The sequence below is a fragment of the Suncus etruscus genome, chromosome 13 (assembly GCF_024139225.1).
Source record: "Suncus etruscus isolate mSunEtr1 chromosome 13, mSunEtr1.pri.cur, whole genome shotgun sequence".
Taxonomy (NCBI): Eukaryota; Metazoa; Chordata; class Mammalia; order Eulipotyphla; family Soricidae; genus Suncus; species Suncus etruscus.
In genome coordinates this window covers 43,342,991-43,366,561 of record NC_064860.1, presented here as the reverse complement: position 1 = coordinate 43,366,561, position 23,571 = coordinate 43,342,991, and the positions used below count along the sequence as shown (strand labels likewise).

The 23,571-nt window shown below is 44.1% G+C and overlaps 3 protein-coding genes across 3 annotated transcripts in view; 1 reads left to right on the top strand and 2 right to left on the bottom strand.

Annotated features, from left to right (window-relative positions):
* Positions 1–23,571, top strand: part of IFNAR2 (interferon alpha and beta receptor subunit 2) — a 44,450-nt gene that overhangs the window by 4,462 nt on the left and 16,417 nt on the right. The window contains exons 2-4 of the mRNA XM_049785563.1: positions 16,408–16,496; positions 17,595–17,636; positions 20,406–20,529. Coding sequence (XP_049641520.1) covers positions 16,408–16,496; positions 17,595–17,636; positions 20,406–20,529 — 255 coding nt within the window. The remainder of the gene's footprint in view (positions 1–16,407; positions 16,497–17,594; positions 17,637–20,405; positions 20,530–23,571) is intronic.
* LOC126026058 (interferon alpha/beta receptor 1-like) overlaps positions 21,436–23,571 on the bottom strand; it is an 88,304-nt gene continuing 86,168 nt past the window's right edge. The window contains exon 12 of the mRNA XM_049785775.1: positions 21,436–21,446. The gene's annotated coding sequence lies outside the window, so the exon portion shown is untranslated. The remainder of the gene's footprint in view (positions 21,447–23,571) is intronic.
* Positions 21,705–22,281, bottom strand: LOC126026106 (60S ribosomal protein L18-like). The gene has a single exon (XM_049785821.1). The coding sequence runs from the start codon at positions 22,256–22,258 to the stop codon at positions 21,734–21,736; it is 525 nt and encodes a 174-aa protein (XP_049641778.1). The 5' UTR covers positions 22,259–22,281; the 3' UTR covers positions 21,705–21,733.

The window sequence follows — 23,571 nt, the reverse complement described above, 5'->3', positions numbered from 1 at the left end:
CCTGAGCGACGCTGGGTGTGGTCCCAAAACTGAAAAAAAAATATATGACTATGACTGAGATCAGGGTATCTAAACTATAGCTGATCTCAATAAACCAGTGAGTAAAATATGCCTTGAAGTCACTATTTGGGTCAGGAAAAATTGCCAATACAGACCAGTGAACAAGTTTAAAGATTATGATATGAGCTTATGTTACTACAGGTTCCTACTGGTGTGTGTGTGTGTGTGTGTGTGTGTGTGAGTGATAGAAGGCCTCTTTGTGTCTCCTGTGGTGTGTGTGTGTGTGTGAGTGAGTGAGTGAGTGAGTGATAGAAGGCCTCTTTGTGTCTCCTCTGAGGTTCCCAGGAGGCTTAGAGTGGTGCTGTTTAAATGCCCTGTGACACAGACCTCACATGGATAGGCTGTGTGTAAGGCAGATGCTTTCCTCCTACACCATCGCTTAGATTTCTTTTCTTTTTAAGGAAAACTATATGGCAGATCTCTTAGGAATTTTCTAGCATCCAACCCTCAGTGAATGGACCTAAAGCAGGGGAGCCATGAGGATTAAAGAAAGCAAGACAGACATAATAGAGAAAAGTAGCCAGAGTGCTCCCAGTCTTGTAGACTGAGAGCCCTGACTGTCCTCTGCAAAAGATATTTATTGTTTAGGGACAGTCAACATGGAATGAAGGACAGTCTCCAATAGGCAGTTACTTGTCTAATACTAATCAAGCCTAATTGGGTCTTTACATTTCAAAAACTGACATGAGATGAAAGGAGAAGCTAAAGTAAAATCTCTGATGATTGCTTTCCTCCTGGAGAGGGGCCAGATAAAAGACTGAACACAAGACTCCTGTCTGTAGGGCATTCCAACGGGTGCCTGTATTCAGATGATTGGGATCTTTTCCTGCCCCTCTCCTTGTACTATCAACTCTCTAGCTAAACTTATTTATTTATTGGTTGTCTTCAGAGCTAACAGGAACCAATGTTTTATTATGAGGAGAAATAATTTCGATGCCAACAATTCCTTTAGCAGTGAGGTCATTGTTTTTTTTAGCAAAATTATATTCAGACAGAAATACTGTGTGTGTGTGTATGTGTGAAAGACAGACAGAGACAGAGATAGACACACAGAGACAGAGAGAGGTAGAAACAGATTGATTTTAACACCTAGAAAGGCTTCTGGGATTATGATCACATCACATTAATGATGAAAATGTTGATGTACCAGGATTTATCTTTCTTGTGTCCCTTTTTTTTTCTTTTTTTCTTTTTTTTTCTTGTGTCTCTTTTTAAAAAGGACATCACCGGAGTGATGGTGTAGCAGTAGGGTGTTTGCCTTGCATACGGCTGACCCAGGGCAGACCTGATTCAATCTCCGGCATCCCATATGGTCCCCCAAGCCAGGAGCGATTACTGAGCTCATAACCAGGAGTAACCCCTGAGCATCACCATGTGTGGCCCAAAACTAAAAAAAAATTATGTCAGGACTTACTCCTGATTCAGGGATCACTCCTGGCAGAGCGCAGGGCACCATATAGGGTGTCAGATCAAACCTGGGTCAGCTGTGTGCAAGGCCAGTGTCCACATGCTGTGCTATCTCTCCTGCCTCTATCTTTTTTGAGTCCATGGAAGAAGTTTGACAATAGAAGACAACAACTGGAAAAATAAGCTAGAGCTAGCTAGCCAAGATGTTACCAGTAGCAGATTGGGAGGATAATTGGTGCTTTTGGCTTTTTCTTTCGGTGTTTTTGTTCATTTTCAAGGAGGGATGACTGGCATTGTGTTTGTGTCATTGTGGAATCCAGTCCATTCATCATTCATTGCTTGCTAGGCTTGTGCTAGCCATTAAGAGGTGCCGAAGGCAAACAAAAAAAACAAAAAAAAAAACAAAAAAAAAAAGAAAGAAAAAACGGGCCTGAGAGATAGCACAACGGTGTTTGCCTTGCAAGCAGCCAATCCAGGACCAAAGGTGGTTGGTTCGAATCCCGGTGTCCCATATGGTCCCCCGTGCCTGCCAGGAGCTATTTCTAAGCAGACAGCCAGGAGTAACCCCTGAGCACCGCCGGGTGTGACCCCAAAGAACAAACAAAAGAAAAGAGGTGCCAAAGGAAAAAAAATTCACAAAAACAATCTCAGGAAGACTAAAAAGGACATTTGGGTGACATCCTGTACCCTCAATAAAGACAAGTCCAAATTCCACAAAAAAAAAAAAAAAAAAAAAAAAAAAAAAAAAAGGGGCTGGAGAGATAGCATGGAGGTAAAGCGTTTGCCTTTCATGCAAGAGGTCATCGGTTCGAATCCCAGCGTCCCATATGGTCCCCTGTGCCTGCCAGGAGCAATTTCTGAGCATGGAGCCAGGAGTAACCCCTGAGCACTGCCGGGTGTGACCCAAAAAAAAACACAAAAAAAAAAAAAAAAAAAAAAAAAAAGAGGTGCTGAAGAGAAGAACAGACACAGTGGTAGGGGCTAGAGTGATAGTGCAGCAGGGATGGCATTTACCTTGCATGCAACTGACCTGGGTTTGATCCCCAGCTTCTCATATGGTCCCCGAGCCTGCCAGGAGTGATTCTTTGAGTTCAGAGCCAGGAGTAACCCCTGGGTGCTGCTGGACGTGATCCCCCAACAACAACAAACAAAACAAAAGCTTAAAAAAATGACATAAATTCTGTAACTGTGTGTACACATGTGCAAATATTTTCAGGTGTGTCTGCATGTACATGTATAAGTTGTGTGCATGTGAGTGTTTGCTGATAGAGAACCAAGTTATCTCATTTCCAGCAAATAATGAGAGAGAGAGAGAGAGAGAGAGAGAGAGAGAGAGAAAGAGAGAGAGAGAGAGAGAGAGAGAGAGACAGGGAGAGAGGAGAGAGAGAGGGGGAGAGGAGAGAGCAGGGCTCCTTAACATTCTTGAAGAAGTCTTTCCTCACCTTGGAGTGGGGGCAAGGCTGAGTGAAACTGCCAAGGCTAAGAGGGAAAACAACCCCTTAAGCCAGAAACTTCCATGTGATTAAAAACAGAAAGTTTGTTTTGGGGGTGGGTGGTGGGAGTTGTTTGTTTCTGTCACCATTCAAAAGCCACTTCCCTTCATACTTAGATTCACCTGTGGCCTGAGGTGATAGCATGGACGAGCCCTTAGTGTAGTCCCTAGCACAATGTGGTTCCCCACAAGGACTTTCAGGTGTAGCCCACCAAAATGGAAAAACTCTTTTGCGAACCAGAGGAAGTATGTTTAGTAAGAAAACATTTAGGGGGCCAGAGAGATAGCACAGCAGTAAGGCATTTGCCTTGCACGCAGCCAACACAGGACAGACCCCAGTTCGAATTCTGGCATCCCATATGGTCCCCCGAGCCTGCCAGGAGCTCCTTGGAACACAGAGCTAGGAGTAGCCCCAGAGTGTCACCAGGTGTGGCCCAAAACAAAACAAAACATCTGCTCAGTCTTTGGGACCAAAGCGATAGCACACTGGTGGGGCGTTTGCCTTGCACATGGCTGACCTGGGACAGACCTGGGTTCCATCCTGGGCATCCCATATGGTCCCCCGAGCCTGCCAAGAGCAATTTCTGAGCACAGAATCAGAAGTAGCCCCTGAGAGCCCCCGGTGTGAACTTCCCCCCCCCCCCCAAATCTGCTCAGTCTCACTGCCAATAAGAGACTTACAAAAAGCATAGGAAACTAAAGATGGGTTTTGTTGTTGGGTCATGCCCAGCTGTGCTCAAGGGTTTATCCTGACTCACTCTACTCAGGGATCACTCCCAAGTGACTATGGGCAGTGCTGAGGACTGAACCCACAGTGTGTTAAGATAAGCTCCTTCCCTGTTGTTCTCTGTCTCTTTCTCTTGACACTTTTTCTTTTTTTTAGTTTTGGGATATTCAACGCTTACTCCTGGTCTGTACTCAGAGAGCCTATGGGCATCGAACCTGGGTCATCCATGTTTAAGGCAAATTGCTCTGTCATCCCGTACTTCTTTTTTTTTTTTTTTTTTTTGCGGGGAGGAAGCTGAAATTCTTAGAAATCAAAGGCCTGGGGCCAGAGAGATAGCATGGTGGTAAGGTGTTTGCCTTGCATGCAAAAGGACGAGGGTTCAAATCCCTGGATCCCATATAGTCCTCCGTGCCTGCCAGGAGCGATTTCTGAGCATAGAGCCAGGAGTAACCCCTGAGCACTGCTGGGTGTGACTCAAAAGCGAAAGAAAGAAAGAAAGAAAGAAAGAGAGAGAGAGAGAGAGAGAGAGAGAGAGAGAGAGAGAGAGAGAGAGAGAGAAGAGAAGAGGAGAGGAGAGGAGAGAAGAGAAGAGAAGAGAAGAGAAGAGAAGAGAAGAGAAGAGAAGGAAGGAAAGAAGGAAAGAAGGAAAGAAAGAAAGGAAGAAAAGAAAAGAAAGAAAGAAATCAAATGCCTGGAGAGACAGCACAGGGGGAAGGAGCTTTCCTCCCAGTCATCCCAGTATACAAATATCATCCTTAAAGCACCTCCAGGGGTGACCCTCAGAGCAGATGCAGACAAATCCTTCTACCCCCAACCTAAGAGCTTGATGGTCATCTGCAGGGAAGTATACATTTCCAAATTTGGACGCACCTGGGAAATTGATAGAGACCCCACCCCACCCCCAGAAACAGTGTGATATCGTCTGTGGTTTCTATTGAAATTACAGAATTACAGAGACAGAATATTTTACCACTTCCTTATATCTTCTCTTTCTTTTAATAGTGACTGGCAGGTTTGGGTTGTTTGTTCTTTCATTTTGGGGCTAAACCCTGGAGTGAATGCTCAGAGGTAACTCCAGGAAGAGAAGGGAGACCAAGGAAGAGAAGGGAGAGACATAAGACCTCTTCCCTGCAGTGTCATGACCTAGATGGAGTCCCCTTTTTCCAGCCCAGGGAGATCACAGTGCCCATGTCACTCCATCCTGGTACTCCACTCTTCTCCCTGCTTGGCTTCACCCTTGGGCTGATTTCAGGATTTTCTCCCCAACAGTTTAACTGGGGTTTCTTGGCCCTGTGGTAACCCTGACTGACATGCTTTCCCACTGGTGAGTCAGCGTTCCCGATGTCGAATTGGCACACATGAAGAATGCTGCATGTCTGCAAGGAATTACTGAGCAAGAAATTACCCTTTTCGTTTTCTTTTTTGTTTTTAGGCCACACCTGGTGACGCTCAGGGGTTACTCTTGGCTATGCGCTCAGAAGTCGCTTCTGGCAGGTTTGGGGAACCATATGGGATGCCTGGAATCGAATCTGGGTCCATCCCAGGTCAGCCGCGTGCAAGGCAAATGCCCTACCGCTGTGCTGTTGCTCTGGCCCCTTGCAGCTGCTTTTTCAGAGCGGGCGTGAGGTCGAGACACAGCACAGGGATTCAAGCACTTGCTTTGCACTTGATCAAGGCCAAGCTGATCCTCATCACCATGTAGGGTCCCCCACACTCCTGCCAGGAGGGATCCTTGAGTGCAGAACAAGCCCTGAGCTCAGCCACATGTGAGACCCTCTCAAGCCTTGCAAAAAAGAAAAAAATTAGTGGTCAGAGATGCATGGGTGTTGTGTATGTAAATATTTTGGGGGATTACTATGTTGCTCACCCTAATCTGATTAGGTGATTGTGCCCTACCCTAGGGTGTGACCTGGCATTCTGCCCCCACCCTAGGGTAGGACCTGATTCTGCTTCCACCATTGGTTGGTATCTGATCCCACCATTGGGTGGGACCTGACTCTGGACTATAAGAGCAAGGGTCTGTGGAAGGCGAGAGCTTTTTGCTGGCTGGAACTGAATCTGAGTCTTTGGACTTCAGTTTTGTCCATCCGAATAAAGCAAATATTTCCACGAGCCTGATTGTCTGCGAGCTGTTTACCCGCCGTTTCACCTCAGAACCGTGGGCTAGACAGGGTGGCAGACGCGTGCTCCGAGCTGGAAGAAAAGGGCCTCATTCTCCATCCCTCCATCAGTCAACCTCTTCAGGGGCTGTCCTGCTACATAATGACGCCCGGACAGGGACCTGAACCCTGGACCCTCAGAACTGTAAGTGAAATATTTCATTGGAAATTTCCTATGCTGACCATCAAATGGTTTCTGTGGTTAGTCATGTGGATTTTACCACCCTTAGTCTTACGCATTGGTGCTCTAGTATACAAGTGGATCATTCCATTTTGTTTAAAACTAATTGGTTTTGATCTAAGGACAATCACTGCAGTTGGATGGTTGTGGTCTATATTTCAAATGAAAAGTGTAGTGTCTCTAGCCATCATAGTTTGTGGAATTTCTGTGTTGACTAACGTTATTATTATGAGCATAGTTATTTGCTGTTATTTCTATTTAGGAAATAGAAAGTGTAGAAATGGTGAGGCTAAAACCAGTATAGATAATAAGGAAAGTTATCTGACGAAAACTCAGACCAAGGTGCAGGCTGACGAATCCAGCCCCACCATCAACAATATAGAAATTTTTGCTGGAAGAAAAACAACTCAGAATGTTAAGCCTGATTATAGTGAATTGCTTGACAGTAGTGACTCAGATAATGTTCTACCTCCAGTGCTAACTCCATGAAGTATGCCCCCTTCTAGTCACAAAATTGAATCGCAGAGCAGAGCAGATTCAAAAAATGAACCACATGCTCGGTCTCAGAGCTCTATTCAGAGTAATTTTGCTAATCAGGCCTTATCCCCTATAGACGGGGTAAATGTTTCTAACTATGTACCCTATCAGATGGAAGAATTAGATCGGTTTAAAAGATCATGTAAAGAAAATGGGCCAAAATCGCCATACAGTGTGGAGTTATTAAGACTTTGGAGTCATAACTCATCTTGGACTTTGTATGATTTTAAAAGAATCGCTGAAATATGCCTGTCGTCTAAACAGCGAACTGAATGGGAAATGTACTATTCAGAAGGCGTAAAAGCTAAATTATATAGTCCGGATGGTATGAAAAAGCAAGTGGCAGGTGTTACTCTATCGTATGAATTATTGATGGCAGAAAATCAATTTGCAAATATTCAGACACAAGCAGCTTTACCTAAGGAAATCTTAAATTTAATCAGGGAGATTGCATTGTCAGCATGGGAAAAAATTGATTCTAACAGCATTGGTAGAGGAAACTTTAAAAATTACCCAAGGGCCTTATGAGTCATTTGCAGAGTTTGTAGGTAAGATTAAAGATGCTCTGAAGTTACAAGTCGAAGATGAGGAGATAAGAAACTTCCTAGTAAAATCTGTGGCCTATCATAATGCAAATTCAGCCTGTAGATTAGTATTGAATACATTAAATGAAAAGTCAGATCTGAATGATTACCTTTATGCCTGCCGGAATGTCTATGTGGAACCCCAACCCCCACCCCATTCAGACTCAGTACAAACCTTCCCAGTTACCAAGGGAACAATGTCTTACTCCCCTCGGGGACAGAACACTTTCCGGAAACCAGGTCTTTGCCCAAAATGCAAAAGGGGTCGCCACTGGGCGAAAGATTGCAGATCCAGAAACCTCATTAATAATAACCTAAGTAGAGGTTTTAACACAGTCCCCAGGAGGCAAATCACCTGCTACCATTGTGGAAAACAGGGACATATCAAAAGAAATTGTCGTCTCCTTATAAATTCAGCTCCCCAAGAACACACATACAAGATGCAGGGAAACGCCTACAGGGCCTCCCCCCAGGCCCTTCCAAATCAGGGGCAAAGTTCACAGACAATAATCCTTCCAAGCCCAGCCCAAGAAAATTCATCACGATAAGGGAATTAATCCACTCTACTTCAGGGAGTGCCGGATTAGACATATTATGCCCAGAGGACATTACAATTTACCCAGGAGCATGCCCTTACATGTTAGAAACTGGCATTGTAGGCCCGCCACCCCCAGATACCATGGGTTTGATCCTTGGCAGAAGTTCCCTCAACATAAAGGGTATATCAGTAATCACTGGTGTCATTGACTCAGATTCCATGGGAGAAATCATTGTAGTTATTACTGTACCAGTTACATGGACCTTTAAAAAAGGAGAAGCGATTGCCCAGATAGTAATAGTGCCTTATGTCAAATTTGGGACTTCAGATAAGACTAGAATTGGAGGTTTTGGAAGCACAGATCCGGGTGCTGCTCAAAACCCAATCGTGGCTCTGGTTACTAAATGTAAAGATGAACACCCAATGATCAAACTTCACTTGGAAGGCAAACCCTTTGATGGAATGATAGATACGGGTGCTCAGGTTACCGTAATTTCTGATAAAGAATGGCCAGAAAATTGGCCTCTTCAGGAAATCCCGTATTCCCTAGAAGGAATAGGAGGCCTGAGTTCCTGTCTGTTGAGTACGAGGACTATACTATTTTACGGCCCAGAAAATCAAAAAGCAATAATCAGACCTCACGTGGGCCCATTTTCACCATCCCTGTGGGGCCGTGACCTACACAAACAGTGGAAAGCAGAATTCCACATCCCATTAGCTCCAGAAGAGCCCGAACCTTCTTTTGATTTAAAAACCCAAAATTTTTAGTGGGGGCCACTACCGTAAAAACACCAGCACCAATAAAAATAAAATGGAAATCTGATGAACCAATTTGGACAGGTCAGTGGCCCCTTAAAACTGATAAATTAAAGGTGCTGACAGAATTAGTGGATGAACAGCTAAGTTTAGGACATATTGAACCATCTTTTTCTCAATGGAATTCACCTATATTCACTATAAAAAAGAAATCCGGTAAATGGAGACTTTTGATGGATCTTAGAGCTATAAATTTATCCATGATACCTATGGGCAAATTGCAGACTGGTTTACCATCACCTGTAGTTATTCCAAAGGAATGGCCACTAATTATAATTGATCTGAAAGACTGCTTCTACCATATTCCTATCCACCCAGATGATAAAAAACGTTTTGCATTCTCAGTTCCTTCTCTCAATAATACCCATCCCTGCAGACGTTTCCAATGGACTGTTCTCCCCCAAGGCATGCTGAATTCCCCAACCATGTGTCAGTTTTTTGTAGATAAGGTTTTGAGCCCTGCTCGTGAAAAATTTCCTCAAGCCATGATATTTCATTATACAGATGATATCTTGCTCACAATGAACAACGAAACAGATTTACAGGAATTATACTCTTATGTTACTGACTGTTTACAAACATCAGGACTGAAAATAGCTTTAGAAAAAATACAGATAATGCCACCGTATCAATATTTGGGTTTTATTTTGGACCGGACGTCTATACGTCCACAAAAATTTTCTATCAAAAAAGAAAACCTCAGAACGCTTAATGATTTTCAGAGACTTTTAGGTGACGTAAATTGGCTCCGCCCTGCACTAGGAATCCCAAATGCAGAGTTATCTAATCTGTTTAAAACGTTGGAGGGTGACCCTGCTTTAGATAGCCCGAGAAATTTAACAACAGCTGCAAAAAATGAATTGGACATCTTCTTGAGCAGATTACAAAAATCGTTTCTCTCAAGATTCATCCCAGGAGAAAAGGTATTACTGTTAATTTTCCCTACTATAGAAACCCCCACAGGGGCCTTGATGCAACAGTCAGGACCTTTGGAATGGGTGTATTTACATAACAAACAGCCTCACTCAGTTGTCCCCTACTTGCAACTGATTTCAGAGATTATTATCAAGGCAAGACTCAGATCTATATCTTTACTAGGTTTTGACCCAGATATAATAGTTTTGCCAATACCAAAGAAGAAAATTGAGTCAATATTGCCTCTTAATGAATCTCTACAAAGGGCCCTCTCACATTTCACAGGAGAAATATCCTCCCATTATCGAGCAGGAAAAACTTGGGACTTTTTAAAGAAAACTCAGTTTGTTATTTCTTCAATTGTTCGGGATTCCCCTATTCCCAATGCCAAGGTTTTTACATCGATGGATCCCAAAATAGAAAAGGAGGAATAACCGGAGACAATATTAATATGACCATAGATACCAAATATAAATCTGCACAGAAAGTTGAATTAGCAACGTTAATTTACCTATTAGAAAATGTATCTGAAGCCATGAATATAGTTTCTGATTCTTTGTATGTGGTAAATTTATGTCATGTGATAGCCACTGCATCCCTTAATGCTAATAACCCGATCATACAGGACTTACTTAAACAATTACAGCAGCTTCTTCAAAAACGAACTGAGCCCATCTTCATCACACATATTAGAGCCCACTCAGGTCTTCCAGGACCGATGGCTCAAGGAAATAAAACTGCTGACTTGCTAGCAATGCCTATATTTAAATCACCTGTAGAGGAACATTCAGCCCTACACACAAATGCTCGCCGTTTACATGTGAATTACCAAATTCCATGGAGGCAAGCTAGAGAAATCGTAGAAAACTGCAACGTATGTGCACCGTTAACAAAAAAGACTCACATAGCAGGAGCAAACCCAAGAGGCTTACAGTCTAACGAACTTTGGCAAATGGATATAACTCAAACAGATTTATTTCCAAGGAAACCTTATCTTCATGTTGTGGTGGACACTTATTCTCGGTTTATGTGGGCAATTCCCATGTCTTCTCAAAAATCTAAGGCTGCTTGTAGTTTTCTTTTACAATGTTTCTCTGTGATGGGTATTCCATATTCTATAAAAACTGATAATGGGCCAGCCTATGTTAGCAAAACTTTTGAATTTTTTTGTAAGGAATGGCAGATAAGACATCTCAGAGGAATTCCTTACAATTGTAGGGGACAGGCCATTGTAGAAAGGACTCACAGAACCTTAAAAACTCAATTGCAAAAAAATAGAAAAAGAGGTTTACCACCAACGGATTTGCTATCTTTGACTCTTATCACACTAAATTACTTTAACTTACCCCAAGGGGAAAGCTACACTGCAGCGGAAAGACATTTTAAAGAAGATATTCAGAGACAAGAAACAACCCATAAACCTATTTGGATCAAGGAGGATGAAAAATGGATAGCTGGCTATCTTCTCCTAAGAGGAAGGGGTTATGCCTATGTTTCTATAAATGATGACCCTCCCAAGAAATTTTGGGTTCCATTACGTCTTGTTAGAAATCGGGCTAGCACAAATGATCAGGTTCAGACTACAAACTCCCCTTCAGAGAAAAAACAGAATACTTCAGACACTAACAGCAGTAATATTACTAAGGTCTCTGGGGCAGGGAACGATTTAGCTGTCACACACCATACAATGAGTGAGACTGATGGTAGTGATAAACCCTTACACTCCGAGATGCAAAAGGAAAGACAGGAACCTGTCTTAACTGGGCTCCAAAATATAGGAAACTCTTGCTACATGAACTCAATATTGCAGTGCTTGTATAATATTTCAGACTTAACTCAGTATTTTTATAAAGATCATTATAAAAAGGATATTAACAAGAAAAATCTGATGGGGCATGAAGGTAAATTAGCCGAAGAATTTGGTCGGCTCATCAAAACCATGGGAAATGGATTTCATAGATATATTAACCCTGAAAGCTTCAAAGTAACAATTGGTTTACTTAATGACCAGTTTGCTGGACACAATCAGCAGGATCCTCACGAACTACTGATGTTCCTAATAGAGGGATTACATCAGGACTTGCTTACTGTAAATCTAATGACAGACAAAACTACACATCTCATGGGAAATGAAAATTATGAACAATTTAGTCCAGAACACCAAAAGGCTCATAAATCTATTATTTATGATCTCTTTCAAGGACAATTCAAATCTATACTCCAGTGTCTCACTTGCCACCAAAAGTCTGAGGTTTATGAGACATTTGTTCATTTGTCTTTGGCTGTTACATCTACAGATAAATGTACATTACAGGAATGCCTCTCTGAATTTTTTAAAGAAGAAGAATTAAGAAATGACAACAAAGTTCTGTGCAACAGTTGCAAAAATAGAAGGGATTTTTCAAAGAAAACGTATTTATGGAAACTGCCACCAGTACTTATAATACACTTGAAACGTTTTGCTTTTGATGGCAAACAAATAAAAAAATTGCATACTTATGTAGATTTTCCTTTAGAAGACCTCAATTTAGAGGAATTCACTTCAGAGAATAAAAGCAAGATTAAGAAATACAACTTATCATCGGTGTCAAACCATTATGGTAAAGTTCACTATGGACACTGTACTTCATACTGTAAAATTGCTGCAAAACAACACTGGATAAATTTTGATGACAAGAAGATCAAAAAAGTCCCTAATACATTGGTGAAATCCACAGCAGCATACATCCTGTTTTATACTTCTTAGAGATCTACAATGAACACCAGATAATCATTTTACTTCCTTATCAGTTGCTATTAATGCTCTAGGATTCTTTCCACAGGCATGATCAATGAATATAGATTGAAAATCATGAATCCCCAATGTGTTTCCTTGTAGGATGGATTTATGTCTTAATTTCATTATTGCTCTAGGTCTCAGTTAATCATGAAATTTTACAAATTAATTTAGTCAAGGTTCACCTGAAAGAGAAATTTCTCATCATATTAATGTAGTTTTTCTTTCTAGGTATACTCATTTAACGACTTTCACTCTTTTTATTTTAACATCATTGCTTTATTTCCCTCAATTTAGGTTTTAAGACGCTTACATAATGATAATTTTAGGTGGACTTTCTTCACAGTGCTTCTTGCCTATGATTGATTATCATAAAGTTACTGTTATACAATAACTTTGTATATATACTGATATACACGTATAGTAGAGTTGTCCATGTTTGTATTATGCATGAAATTCTCTTTCAGATCTGCTAGGCCAAACCATAAAAAAAAAAAAAAATTTTTTTTTTTGTGAATTTGAAATGATTTATCTAAACAATTCCGGCTATTACATTTTAAGGAGCTTTTAGTTGATTCAGCTGAATTCTCTTTTCTTTTGCTCTATTTTGGATCCTTTCCAACAAATATTTTTTAGTATGAGTGAGTGTTATGGCCATATTTTTTGTGAAGTCTGTGTGTGTATGTCTTGTTTAGTGTCTGTCTGTTCTGCATATTTTGTATATAGTTTCCTTTTTCCTAATTTTATCTTCCCCAAATTAGTCTTCCTTATCCGTCCTTCTCTCTTCCTAGTCCTTAACATTTTAATTTTCAGGATTTCACATGTGCAACCCATCTCCTTCACCCACAACTACAAGCTTCGTGATCTCGGCGGGAAGAAGAAATCCATGACTGTTGGAGTTTTACACCATATATGCTGCAAACTTGTTGGAAATGAAGCCACCTGGGATTTGTGTCACAATGTAACTCCAGAGAAAAGATCCATGGACAAGACCCACAGTCTCTGGATCCCAGTTAAACTGTGCTATCTGAATTTCTGGTTTTCCATCCACATACAAAATGCTATTGTTGACCGTTTCTACAATGGCTACCCCAAGATTGCACCGATCCCAAAGGAAATACAGAAGCCCAACCAACTTATGATGTAATGATGTAACGCTTGGGGATGCCCCGACACATGGATGACTGTACTGGCCTTCCTTCTTCATTCAGCTTGATGTTATCTCCTGTACAAGGCTTCAACCCGCTTTTCCAGACCCATCAAGTGTCTTCTGCCGGTCCTTTTGGAGTTCCAGACCCCTCATATTTACAGATTGGTATTGAACTCTGTAGAAATTACATCTGTTGTTTTTCCTATAACTGTAATCCTTTGAAGTTATGTTTGGTACTACACTTCTTTTGACTATCGTAATTAATGTTTTTCTATTTTAGTTTTTAATATTAGGAATCGATGTTGTATTACATTAAGGTTTTGCTTTCTTGACTTTAGGTTTGTGAGTTATATATTATTGTCTATAATTTCCCAAATGATATTTTTGTCTGTTCTCAGGGTTTTTTGCGTAGGCGCATCATAGGCAAAATACTAGGTTTATAGAAGGTTCCATCCATTTTGGATGGGCCCTCAAGTTGTTTATTTACACAGGGAGGGTCTCTGCCTTAAACATTTTGTTTTGGTTTGTGACTTAAGCTCCCATCTATAAATAGTCGACATCAATTTCAGACATCTTATGGACTTCAGACTGGATTAAGAACTTGGACTAAGTTCAGATACCTATTGATCATCATTGCGGTGGCTCCCCACTGTGCAGAGGGTGTATGAGCCTCTTCTTCTGAAATAAAGGCCTAGTTCAATGCCCTCAAAGATGGGCTTTCTGGTCTACCTGAACTTGAATGAAAATGGAGCTGGAGATATAGCATGGAGGTGAGGCGTTGGCCTTTCATGCAGAAGGTCATTGGTTCAAATGCCGGTATCTGCCAGGAGCGATTTCTGAACGTGGAGTCAGGAGTAACTCCTGAGCACTGCCAGGTGTGACCCAAAAACCAACAACAACAACAACAAATAAAGAAAAGGTGCTTCTCCTTGCCTGCTACACAACCTTTCTGGTGTCTCTTCGAAAGATCTATGTACATCTTAGATTTATCTTGTCAGGAGCTTGTAGTTGATTCCTTGATACATGTTTCTGGTTTTAGACACCCTGTGCTTAGGTTAGAAGTTTTTCTTTACATTTTCCTGTGATGCGCTTATGCAAACAGCCGCTCTTTTATTAGTGACTAATTTTTCTTTTAATAATTGTAGACAATATTGTTTGTTTACTAAAAACAAAAGGGGGAATTGTTGTGTATGTAAATATTTTGGGGGATTACTATGTTGCTCACCCTAATCTGATTAGGTGATTGTGCCCTACCCTAGGGTGTGACCTGGCATTCTGCCCCCACCCTAGGGTAGGACCTGATTCTGCTTCCACCATTGGTTGGTATCTGATCCCACCATTGGGTGGGACCTGACTCTGGACTATAAGAGCAAGGGTCTGTGGAAGGCGAGAGCTTTTTGCTGGCTGGAACTGAATCTGAGTCTTTGGACTTCAGTTTTGTCCATCCGAATAAAGCAAATATTTCCACGAGCCTGATTGTCTGCGAGCTGTTTACCCGCCGTTTCACCTCAGAACCGTGGGCTAGACAGGGTGGCAGACGCGTGCTCCGAGCTGGAAGAAAAGGGCCTCATTCTCCATCCCTCCATCAGTCAACCTCTTCAGGGGCTGTCCTGCTACACATGGGTAATGTTAAAAAAGGACAGAACTAAATTTCCAAGCCAAAGGCAACACCAGTGAAATTCAGAGATCCAGACTTTAACAATCTAAACTTAAAATGGGCCTCTTATACTGGCAGGTTGGGGTGCTGGGATGGTGGTATGGGATGCACTTGGGGAACATCGGTGGAGGGAGGTGGACACAGGTGGTGGGATTGGCCCTGATTCATTGTTTGTCTGAAACCCAACTATGAAGTGTCAAATAAAAATCCACGAGTGGTGAGACCGCCCCAGACGCTGTATTTCTAACCCCTTAGGCGGAAGGGTCTGATGAAGCAGGGTAGTGGCGGAGAAATAATACCAAGCCAGTCAGCAAAGGCTATTTTTTGGAGTTAGTCTGCTTTCCCCTTCACAGCCTCTCTCTGGCATGTGCTTCTTCTGCTGAGCCCAAAGCCAGGATTGCTTTCTTTATTCAAATCAATTCCCAATATCAGGAGGGGAAGTGAGTCAGATACAAAAGTAATTATCCATTTGGCTTATACATATCAAAGGAAAAAGTTGCTGGGAAGAGGAAGTTGGGGAACATCTTTGTTTAGGGTTTTAGCTAGGTTCACCTTACAATGAGGGACTTCGTAAATCACAATGGTTACAGTAAAATAAAATTTTAAATGATAAAGAAAAATATACATAAAAGATGTGTGTGGTGAGGGGAGATATAGTTAAAAGTTCTCTTTGGTGCTGATATAGAAAGATTTTTCCCAACTGTTGTCTTGAAATGGCCAGAGCAGAGTGTATTCAGGAGAGGTGGTGACTGGATTCTCACTCCAGCCTTTGCTAATGCCTGAAGCTACCTGATTTTTGGAGCCCGAGTCATAGCATAGTGGGAGGGCATTTGCCCTATACGAGGCTGACCCGGAATTGATCCCCAGCATCTTATATGGTTCCCCAAGCCTGCCAGGAGTGATTCCTGAGCATAGAGCCAAGAGTAAATCCCAATAATAATCCCAAAAATATTTACATACACAACACCTTTTCCTTATTCTCTCCCCTCTCCCAGGAATTGGGTTTTTCTCATCTGCAGTTCTCACGAAACCATGATGAAGACAGTGATGTGACTCAGGGCCCTGCTGTGTTAGAACACGCGCGCGCGCACGCGCGCGCACACACACACACATACACACACACAGATATGTACACACGTACCAGACTAAAAATAGCTTCCACGAGGGGTGGGTACACTTCCTTTTTCCTGGGCCCAGGAGACTGAGTTACCTGCCCAAGTCCCATGACACATTTGTGGCTGATTGGTTACAGGTGATGATGCTTCCAGAGCTGAGGTCACTCAGGGAACTGGGGTGAATATTTCCACTCCCCGGGGGTGGCAAGCACAGGGTGGGGGGAGAGGCTGCAGAGGGAGGAGAAAGACTGTCCTCCCTGGGTGCTGAACACCGGTTCCCTGCTTCCTTCCAGATGTGAGAGTGGACACTTAGGGCTCACTGCAAAGATGCTCTGGAGCCTGAACGCCTGGGCCCTGAGATCCCTTCCTCGGAACCTTCTGGGTAAGTGATTCCATCTGTAGTCTCGTGGGAGCAAGTTGGTGCAGGGCTCGAGGTGGTGATGGAATTGGGGGGCAGGGTCCCTGAACAGGACTGACATTCCTGTGCCATGCTCTGGAGCTAGGAAGACCCTTGCTTTCCATCGTCCCCTTTCATATTCTAGATATGATATAACCTACATATATATACATCTATATATGATATAAACCCCCCCCCCCCCTGAAACAAATTCCCAGTGAATTTCCATCCCCAGCGAATTTCCATCCCCAGCTTCAGGTTCTGCTCTCAACACTCCTGGCCATTGACCTTTATGAGTGATGTCAGGGACAGAGAAGGAGATACTTGCCTGGGAGGCAGACAACCTGGGTTCAAGCCCCAGCACCCGATATAGGTCCCTGAGCATTACCAGGTGTAAGCCCTGAGTGAGAGCCAGGAGTAAGCCCCTTGGCACTGCCAGGTGTGGCTCCAATAAAAACAGAAATGATGGAGAGAGGAAAGAGAAAGAGGGGAGGGAGAGAGGAGAGAACAAGAACCAAGGGGTCAAGTTGCTTGCCTTGCACACAGCTGACCTCAGTTTGATCTCTTGCAACTCAAAGCCCCCCCCCCCCAAAACCAGGGGACCTGGTTCTGCCAGGAATGAGCCCTGAACACTGCTGTGTGACTCAATCCTCTCCCTTCCCCAACTCCAGAAAAAAGTGACTCATTAGCTATTACTTATTTTTTGTACCAAGTTGTTCCTGATTGAGTTTCAGTTATACAGTGTTCCAACACCCATCCCTTCACCAGTGCACATTTCCCACCATCAGTGTCCCCACTTTCATCCCACCTCCCTCTATGACAGATATTTTGCTTCTTTCTCCTCTCTCCTCTCCTCTCTTTCTCTTTTTCCTCTCTTCTCTCTTTCTTCTCTCTCCTTTCTCCTTTCTTCTCTCCTCTCTCCTCTCTCTCCTGTTGCTTGTCTCTGAGATCCCTTGTCTTGAGCTCTGTCTGCCTTTCTCCGCCCAGCCCTTGGCTACCCCGGCCCAGCAGCAGTGACAGAGCACAGCCCTATAGAGAAAATGTCTTGGCTTTACCTAGCCTGTCTGTCTCCTTCCTCTCCAGGGCTCCTCGGCTTTCTGCTCCGGATCTCTGCAACTCTGCCTGGTAAGATTCTTCTCTTGGGCATAGAAACATCAGGGCCAGGGCCTGGAGAGATAGCACAGCGGCGTTTACCTTGCAAGCAGCCGATCCAGGACCAAAGGTGGTTGGTTCGAATCCCGGTGTCCCATATGGTCCCCCTTGCCTGCCAGGAGCTATTTCTGAACAGACAGCCAGGAATGACCCCTGAGCACCACCGGGTGTGGCCCAAAAACCAAAAAAAAAAAAAAGAAACATCAGGGCCAGGGTTACCACACACAAGCGTAACAATTGAGACGTGCGAGTCTGGTTCTACATCTTCTTACCATCTTGTGGGAACCTATATTTTCCCCCTCATATCATTTCTCTGGGGGAAAGGAAGGATAGAAAAAGGAGGCAGAATGGACCCATTTTTCTTCCATTTCTGTTGGAAGGAGCCAGCTTGCCAGGGCCCAACAGAGTACAAGGGTTACAGGCCTTGCTTACAGCTGAGGATGGTTCGATCCCTGGCAATACATGGTACTATGAGCACAGGGTTTGGGATCGGCCCCCCCAAGCACCACCAGATGCACCCCAAGCCCCTTCCCCTTTCCCAGAAATGAACGAACACTCAAGGAGGATTTTAAAAATCCTGTACCAGAGCATTCAACTTCTGTCATAGTCACTCAGAAGAACAGTGAACCAGAGAGAGACTTAGGGCGCTTGCCTTGCACACAACTTACCCAGATTCAATTCCAGGCACCCCATATGGTCTCCCATGCCCCTCCAGGAGTGATCCCTGAACACAGCCAGAAGTTATTCCTGAGCACTGCAAGTGTGGCAGTTGATCCTCATCTGCAGGTTGATCCTCATCACCGTGTAGGGTCCCCCACAGCCCTGCCAGGAGGGATCTCTGAGTGAAGAGCAAGCCCTGAGCACAGCCACATGTGAGACTCTCGCAAGTCCTGCAAAAAAAAAAAAAAGAAAAATTAGTGGCCACAGGTGTGTTGGTAGTGTTAAAAAAGGGCAGACAGAACTAAACATTCAAACAAAAGGCAACACCAGTGGAAGGAAGAGACCCAAGCTTTAAAAGGAAGAAAAACAAGAAATCTGCATCTTCACTCACACACACACACACACACACACACACACACACACGCACGCACGCACACACATACACACGCACACACAATGTTAGATAAAGTAATGATTTATCTTTCATTCACAGTGTTAGTTTGTGATATCCCATCCCAGATAAAACACACACACACACACACACACATATATATATATAAATATATATATATATAATTTTGGTTTGGGGGCTATATCTGGTTATGCTCAAGAGTTACTCCTAAAAAAAAAATTAAAAAAAAATAGTTACTCTTGGCTCTGTGCTCATGAATTACTCCCAGTGGTGGTGCTCATAGGACCATATTTCCAAAGACTTGGCAAGGCAAGTACCCTACCCGCTGTATTTTTACTCTGACCTGAAGTAATTTTTTTTTTTAGCTAAACTTCCTGTGAACTTGCTCTAAATCAACCCCCCAACTTGTATGAAATTTAATCTGGGGGTTTTCAGGAAGTTGGCAGCAAAGAAGTCAAAGTTCAGAGTGTGGCCACAGTGAAAGAGAAGGAAAAGGGAAGGGGGACCAGGCAGACCCTGAGTAGGTCCCTTTAGAGCTGGCCAGCACTTTCTCTCATCATAAAAATATAACCAGAGGGGCCAGAGTAATACTGCAAGGAGGGAGGGCACTCGCCTTGCAAGCAGCCAACTTGCGTTCGATTCCCAGCATCATGTAAGGTCCCCCGAGCACAGCCATGAGTGATTCCTGAGTGCAGAGTCAGGAGTATCCCCTGAACTTTACTGGGTGGGGCCCCAAGCCAACAACAAACAAGCAAACAAAACAGTACAGCCAGAGGCTGGAGAAACAGCTGGGGCTAAGGCGCTTGCCTTGGGTGGGGGATGCGACTCCAGTCCAGTCTGAAGCATCAAAGTCCTTCCAGGAGGGATCCCTGAGCACAGAGCCAGGATCTAGCCCTGAGCATCCAAACATCACAACCAGAAATGCAGCAGGGAACTCACGAGTGGGCTGACTCTTGTGTATGTAAACATTTTAATGGGATTATTATATTACTGACCCTACCCTGATCCATGATTGTGCCCTACCCTAGGGTGTGACCTGGGTACCTAGGGTGGTACCTGATTCTGATCCCACCATTGGGTGGTACCTGATTCTGGGGGATAAAAACAAGGGTCTGTGGAAGGCAAGGGGCTTTTGGCTGGAACTGATGCTGAGGCTTTGGACTTCAGTCTTGTCCACCGAATAAAGCTAATATTTCCACAAGCCTGACTGTCTGCGAGCTGTTTACCCATTGCTTCACCTCAGAACCGCCGGCTGAACAGGGTGGCAGACGTGTGCTCCGAGCTGGAGGGGAAAGACCTCATCCTCCATCCCTCCATCAGTCAACCTCTTCAGGGGCTGACTTGCAACAGATTCTTTCTCGAGGGTTGCAACTGGGGGGCTGGTGGAGAGCAGGGACTGTCTGAGGGGATCAGGATAATTTTAATCCAAGCTACTTGGACTCCAGCTCTTTTGGCCCAGCACTGGGTTCCATCCTAGATCTGCCCGGCATGGTAACAAATGTACTGTTCTTCACTGATTTCCATTTGGGCTCCAGTGTCTTGTGGGGAGCCCTTGCCCCTCATGGGGCTGCTAGTCTCTAGGGTCCGTGGGACTGTCTGTGGTGCAACCTATATTCCCAGGATTATTTATTTTTGTTTTATTTTTTTCTTTTTCTTCTCCTTCCTTGTAGGCGCTGAAGATCAAGTGTGTACTTTACAGATGACCTTACGGAATTTCCGGCCAATCTTATCCTGGGAATTTCCGAACCCGGAATTTGTGCCCACCCACTACACACTGTCATACACCATCATGAGGTTGGTTTACTGTCTCACCATCTCTTTTCTTTTTTTTGGGGGGGGCCACACCTGGTGACACACAGGAGTTACTCCTGGCTATTCGATCAGAAATCTCTCCTGGCTTGGGGGACCATATGGGACACTGGGGGATCGAATGGCGGTCTCTCCTAGGCTAGCGCAGGCAAGGCAGATGCCTTACTTCTTGTGCCACCGCTCTAGCCCCTGTCTCCCCGTCTCTTGTTCACTCTGCCAACTCTCTTCAGTGAAGAGATGACAGAGAGAGAGAGAGAGAGAGAGAGAGAGAGAGAGAGAGAGAGAGAGAGAAAGTTAGTTTAGAGAGAGAAAGTTTTAAGAGAGAGAGAGAGTTAGTTTAAGCTTTGAAAGCTCAGGGCCCACGTCATAGAGCGTTTGTCTTGCACATGCGGCTGACCTGGGACAGACCTGGGTTTGATCCCCACATCCCATGTTTCCCCGAGCCTTCCAGGAGCAATTTCTGAGTGCAGAGCCAGGAACAACCCCTGAGCCCCACTGAGTCTGCCCCCCAAAAAAATTTAAAAATAAAGTTCTGAACTTGGCTCAAGTTCAAGATGCCCTTCCATTTTCCTTTAGTTGAACTCACCCAAACTTCTGTTTTTGCTTTTTTGTGGTCACACCCAACAATGCTCAGGGGTTACTTCTAGTTTTGCACTCTAGAATCACTCCTGGAAGTACCTAGATGGCCATATGGGATGCCAGGAATCGAACCTGGGTTGGCCATGTGTAAGGCTAGTGTCTTATTTATTCCTTTGGCCCCATGCCCAAGCCTATTTCCTTCCCACCACTCTATCTACCATGCAGCAATGCTGAAGGTTCCAAGGGTTCGTGCTTCCTGCGGGAGAGAGTCCTGGGAGCTGACCCAACATTGACTAAGTCCATCAGAAAACGGCCTGGTCCCACTAGAATGGGTGGGCCCCAAACCTGGCTGGCACCACAACCAGAAGATCTTGTCACAGCTGCCCAGGGAAGTGGCAGAGCAGAAAGAACCTTCTTTCTGTTCTTCCTCTTTTTTTTTTTTTTTTTTTTTTAATGTAAAGGGATTTACATATTATAGAGTCTGGACCAGTCTTCCTAAAGAGTAATTTTTTTTTTTTTTTTTTTTTTTTGAGCATCCAAACTCTTTAATAGCAAAGCAGGATCCAGATTAGTTCTTGTAGCCGCAGCTGGCTCTGCGACCTCGAGCCCGCTAGAACTTGCGGCCCTTGGAGCGCACGTAAGGTTTGGTGTGGCTGTGTGGGGTTCCTGGGGCCTTGCCAAAATGCCTGTACACCTCCCGGCCTTTGCGGGGGCCAGAAAGCAGGACGGTGCCACAGCCTTTGGGAGAGTCCGGGGCCAGCTGGTCAAAGGTGAGGATTTTGCCCCCAGCCTTGAGGATGCGAGTGCGGGCACGGCCAGTCACTCTCAGGGCACACACCTTCAGTTTGGGCACCTCCTGGACACGCACATCATCTGTGATGGTCCCCACCACCACAGCTGTTTTGCCTTCCCGCCCGGGAAGCTTCATCTTGCGGATCATCCGCGACAAGGACAGAGGCGGCCGGTTGGTCCGACTCATGAACAGCCGCTTCAGCACGACCTGGTTGAATGTAGAGTTGGTGCGTCTGGCCAGAAACCGGTAGAGCTTGACCAGCAGCCGCAGGTAGATGTCTTGACTCTTGGGCTCCTTGCGCCGTACTTTTCGGTCTTTGTTGTGACGGATGTCGACTCCCATGATGGCGCCCCTAGTTCAGCCAGGTCGGGAAAGAAGAGTAAATTATTAAACAGAGCTAGCTGCTAGCCCACTGTTTATTGAGTTTCCTTAATGGCTGCTTGTGTTTTCCCCTTTACTGATTGGTGAGAATAATTTCCTACCAAGGGCCACTTGGTAGTGTAATACGTACTTTTAGTATAGACTATACCAGATGTTCAACTTTCACTAATAAATATATTTTGAGTTTTATTGACCCATTATAAGGTCAAAACTATGCTTTATAAATAAGTGTCATTTTTTTTCTTTACTTTTTTTTTTTTGTTTTTGAGTCATACCCAGCAGTGCTCATGGGTTACTCCTGGCTCTGCAATAAGTAATAGCTTTTGGAAGGCTTGGGGGACCATCTAGGAATGCTGGGGATCAAACCCAGGTCTGTCCCGGGTAGGCCACATGCAAGGCAAACCACCACCACCATGCTATCGCTCCAGCCACAGATAAGTATCATTTTTGTTTTGTTTTTTTGGGGGCCACACCCGGCAGTGTTCAGGGGTCATTCCTGGCTGTCTGTTCAGAAATAGCTCCTGGCAGGCACGGGGGACCATATGGGACACCGGGATTCGAACCAACCACCTTTGGTCCTGGATCGGCTGCTTGCAAGGCAAACACCGCTATGCTATCTCTCCAGGCCTGATAAGTGTCATTTTATAAAAAGAAAAACTACTTTATTATGATTTGCTCCAGGGCTGGAAAAATAAAATAGTAGGTAAGCAGATAGTACAGTTTTGCACCTCAGCATCTCATGTGGTCCCATCTTTCCTTTTTTTAAAATAAATGTTAAAAACTCGAATCACCGTGAGATATGCAGTTAGAAAGTCGTTCTTGATTGAAGTTAAGTCAGACAATGTCCAGACACCTGTCCCTTCACCAGGCACATTTACTGCCACCTTTATGACCCACAGGCACCCCCATTTGCTGTCTTGATCCCCTGTCACCTCTGAAGTCATGTGCTCATGATGATTTGGCCACTAGCCTAAAGAGGTGAAGGGCCTCTAGCCAGCTTCTCCCAGTGTCTGGCAGTTTGTCTTTGGTAGCTGGCCTGGATTGTCTCCCACTCATGATTGCACCTCAAGCCATCATATAGCCGCATTGTCCTCCACAGTTTAGGTAATTCAGGGTTGATTCATACTGGAGATAGGTGGGCTCTCTGGACACTGAGCATCATGTAGGGGCTCAAACCCAGATTGACTGTGTATAAAGCAAGTACCCTTCCGCTGTACTCTCTCTCCAGCCCAGGCCTGTTCGTTTCTTATTTATCACATCACAAATCACTCCTG

What these genes read in the sequence shown, in the direction of transcription:
- LOC126026106 (XM_049785821.1), bottom strand. Translation starts at nt 22,258, where the DNA reads ATGGGAGTCGACATCCGTCACAACAAAGACCGAAAAGTACGGCGCAAG.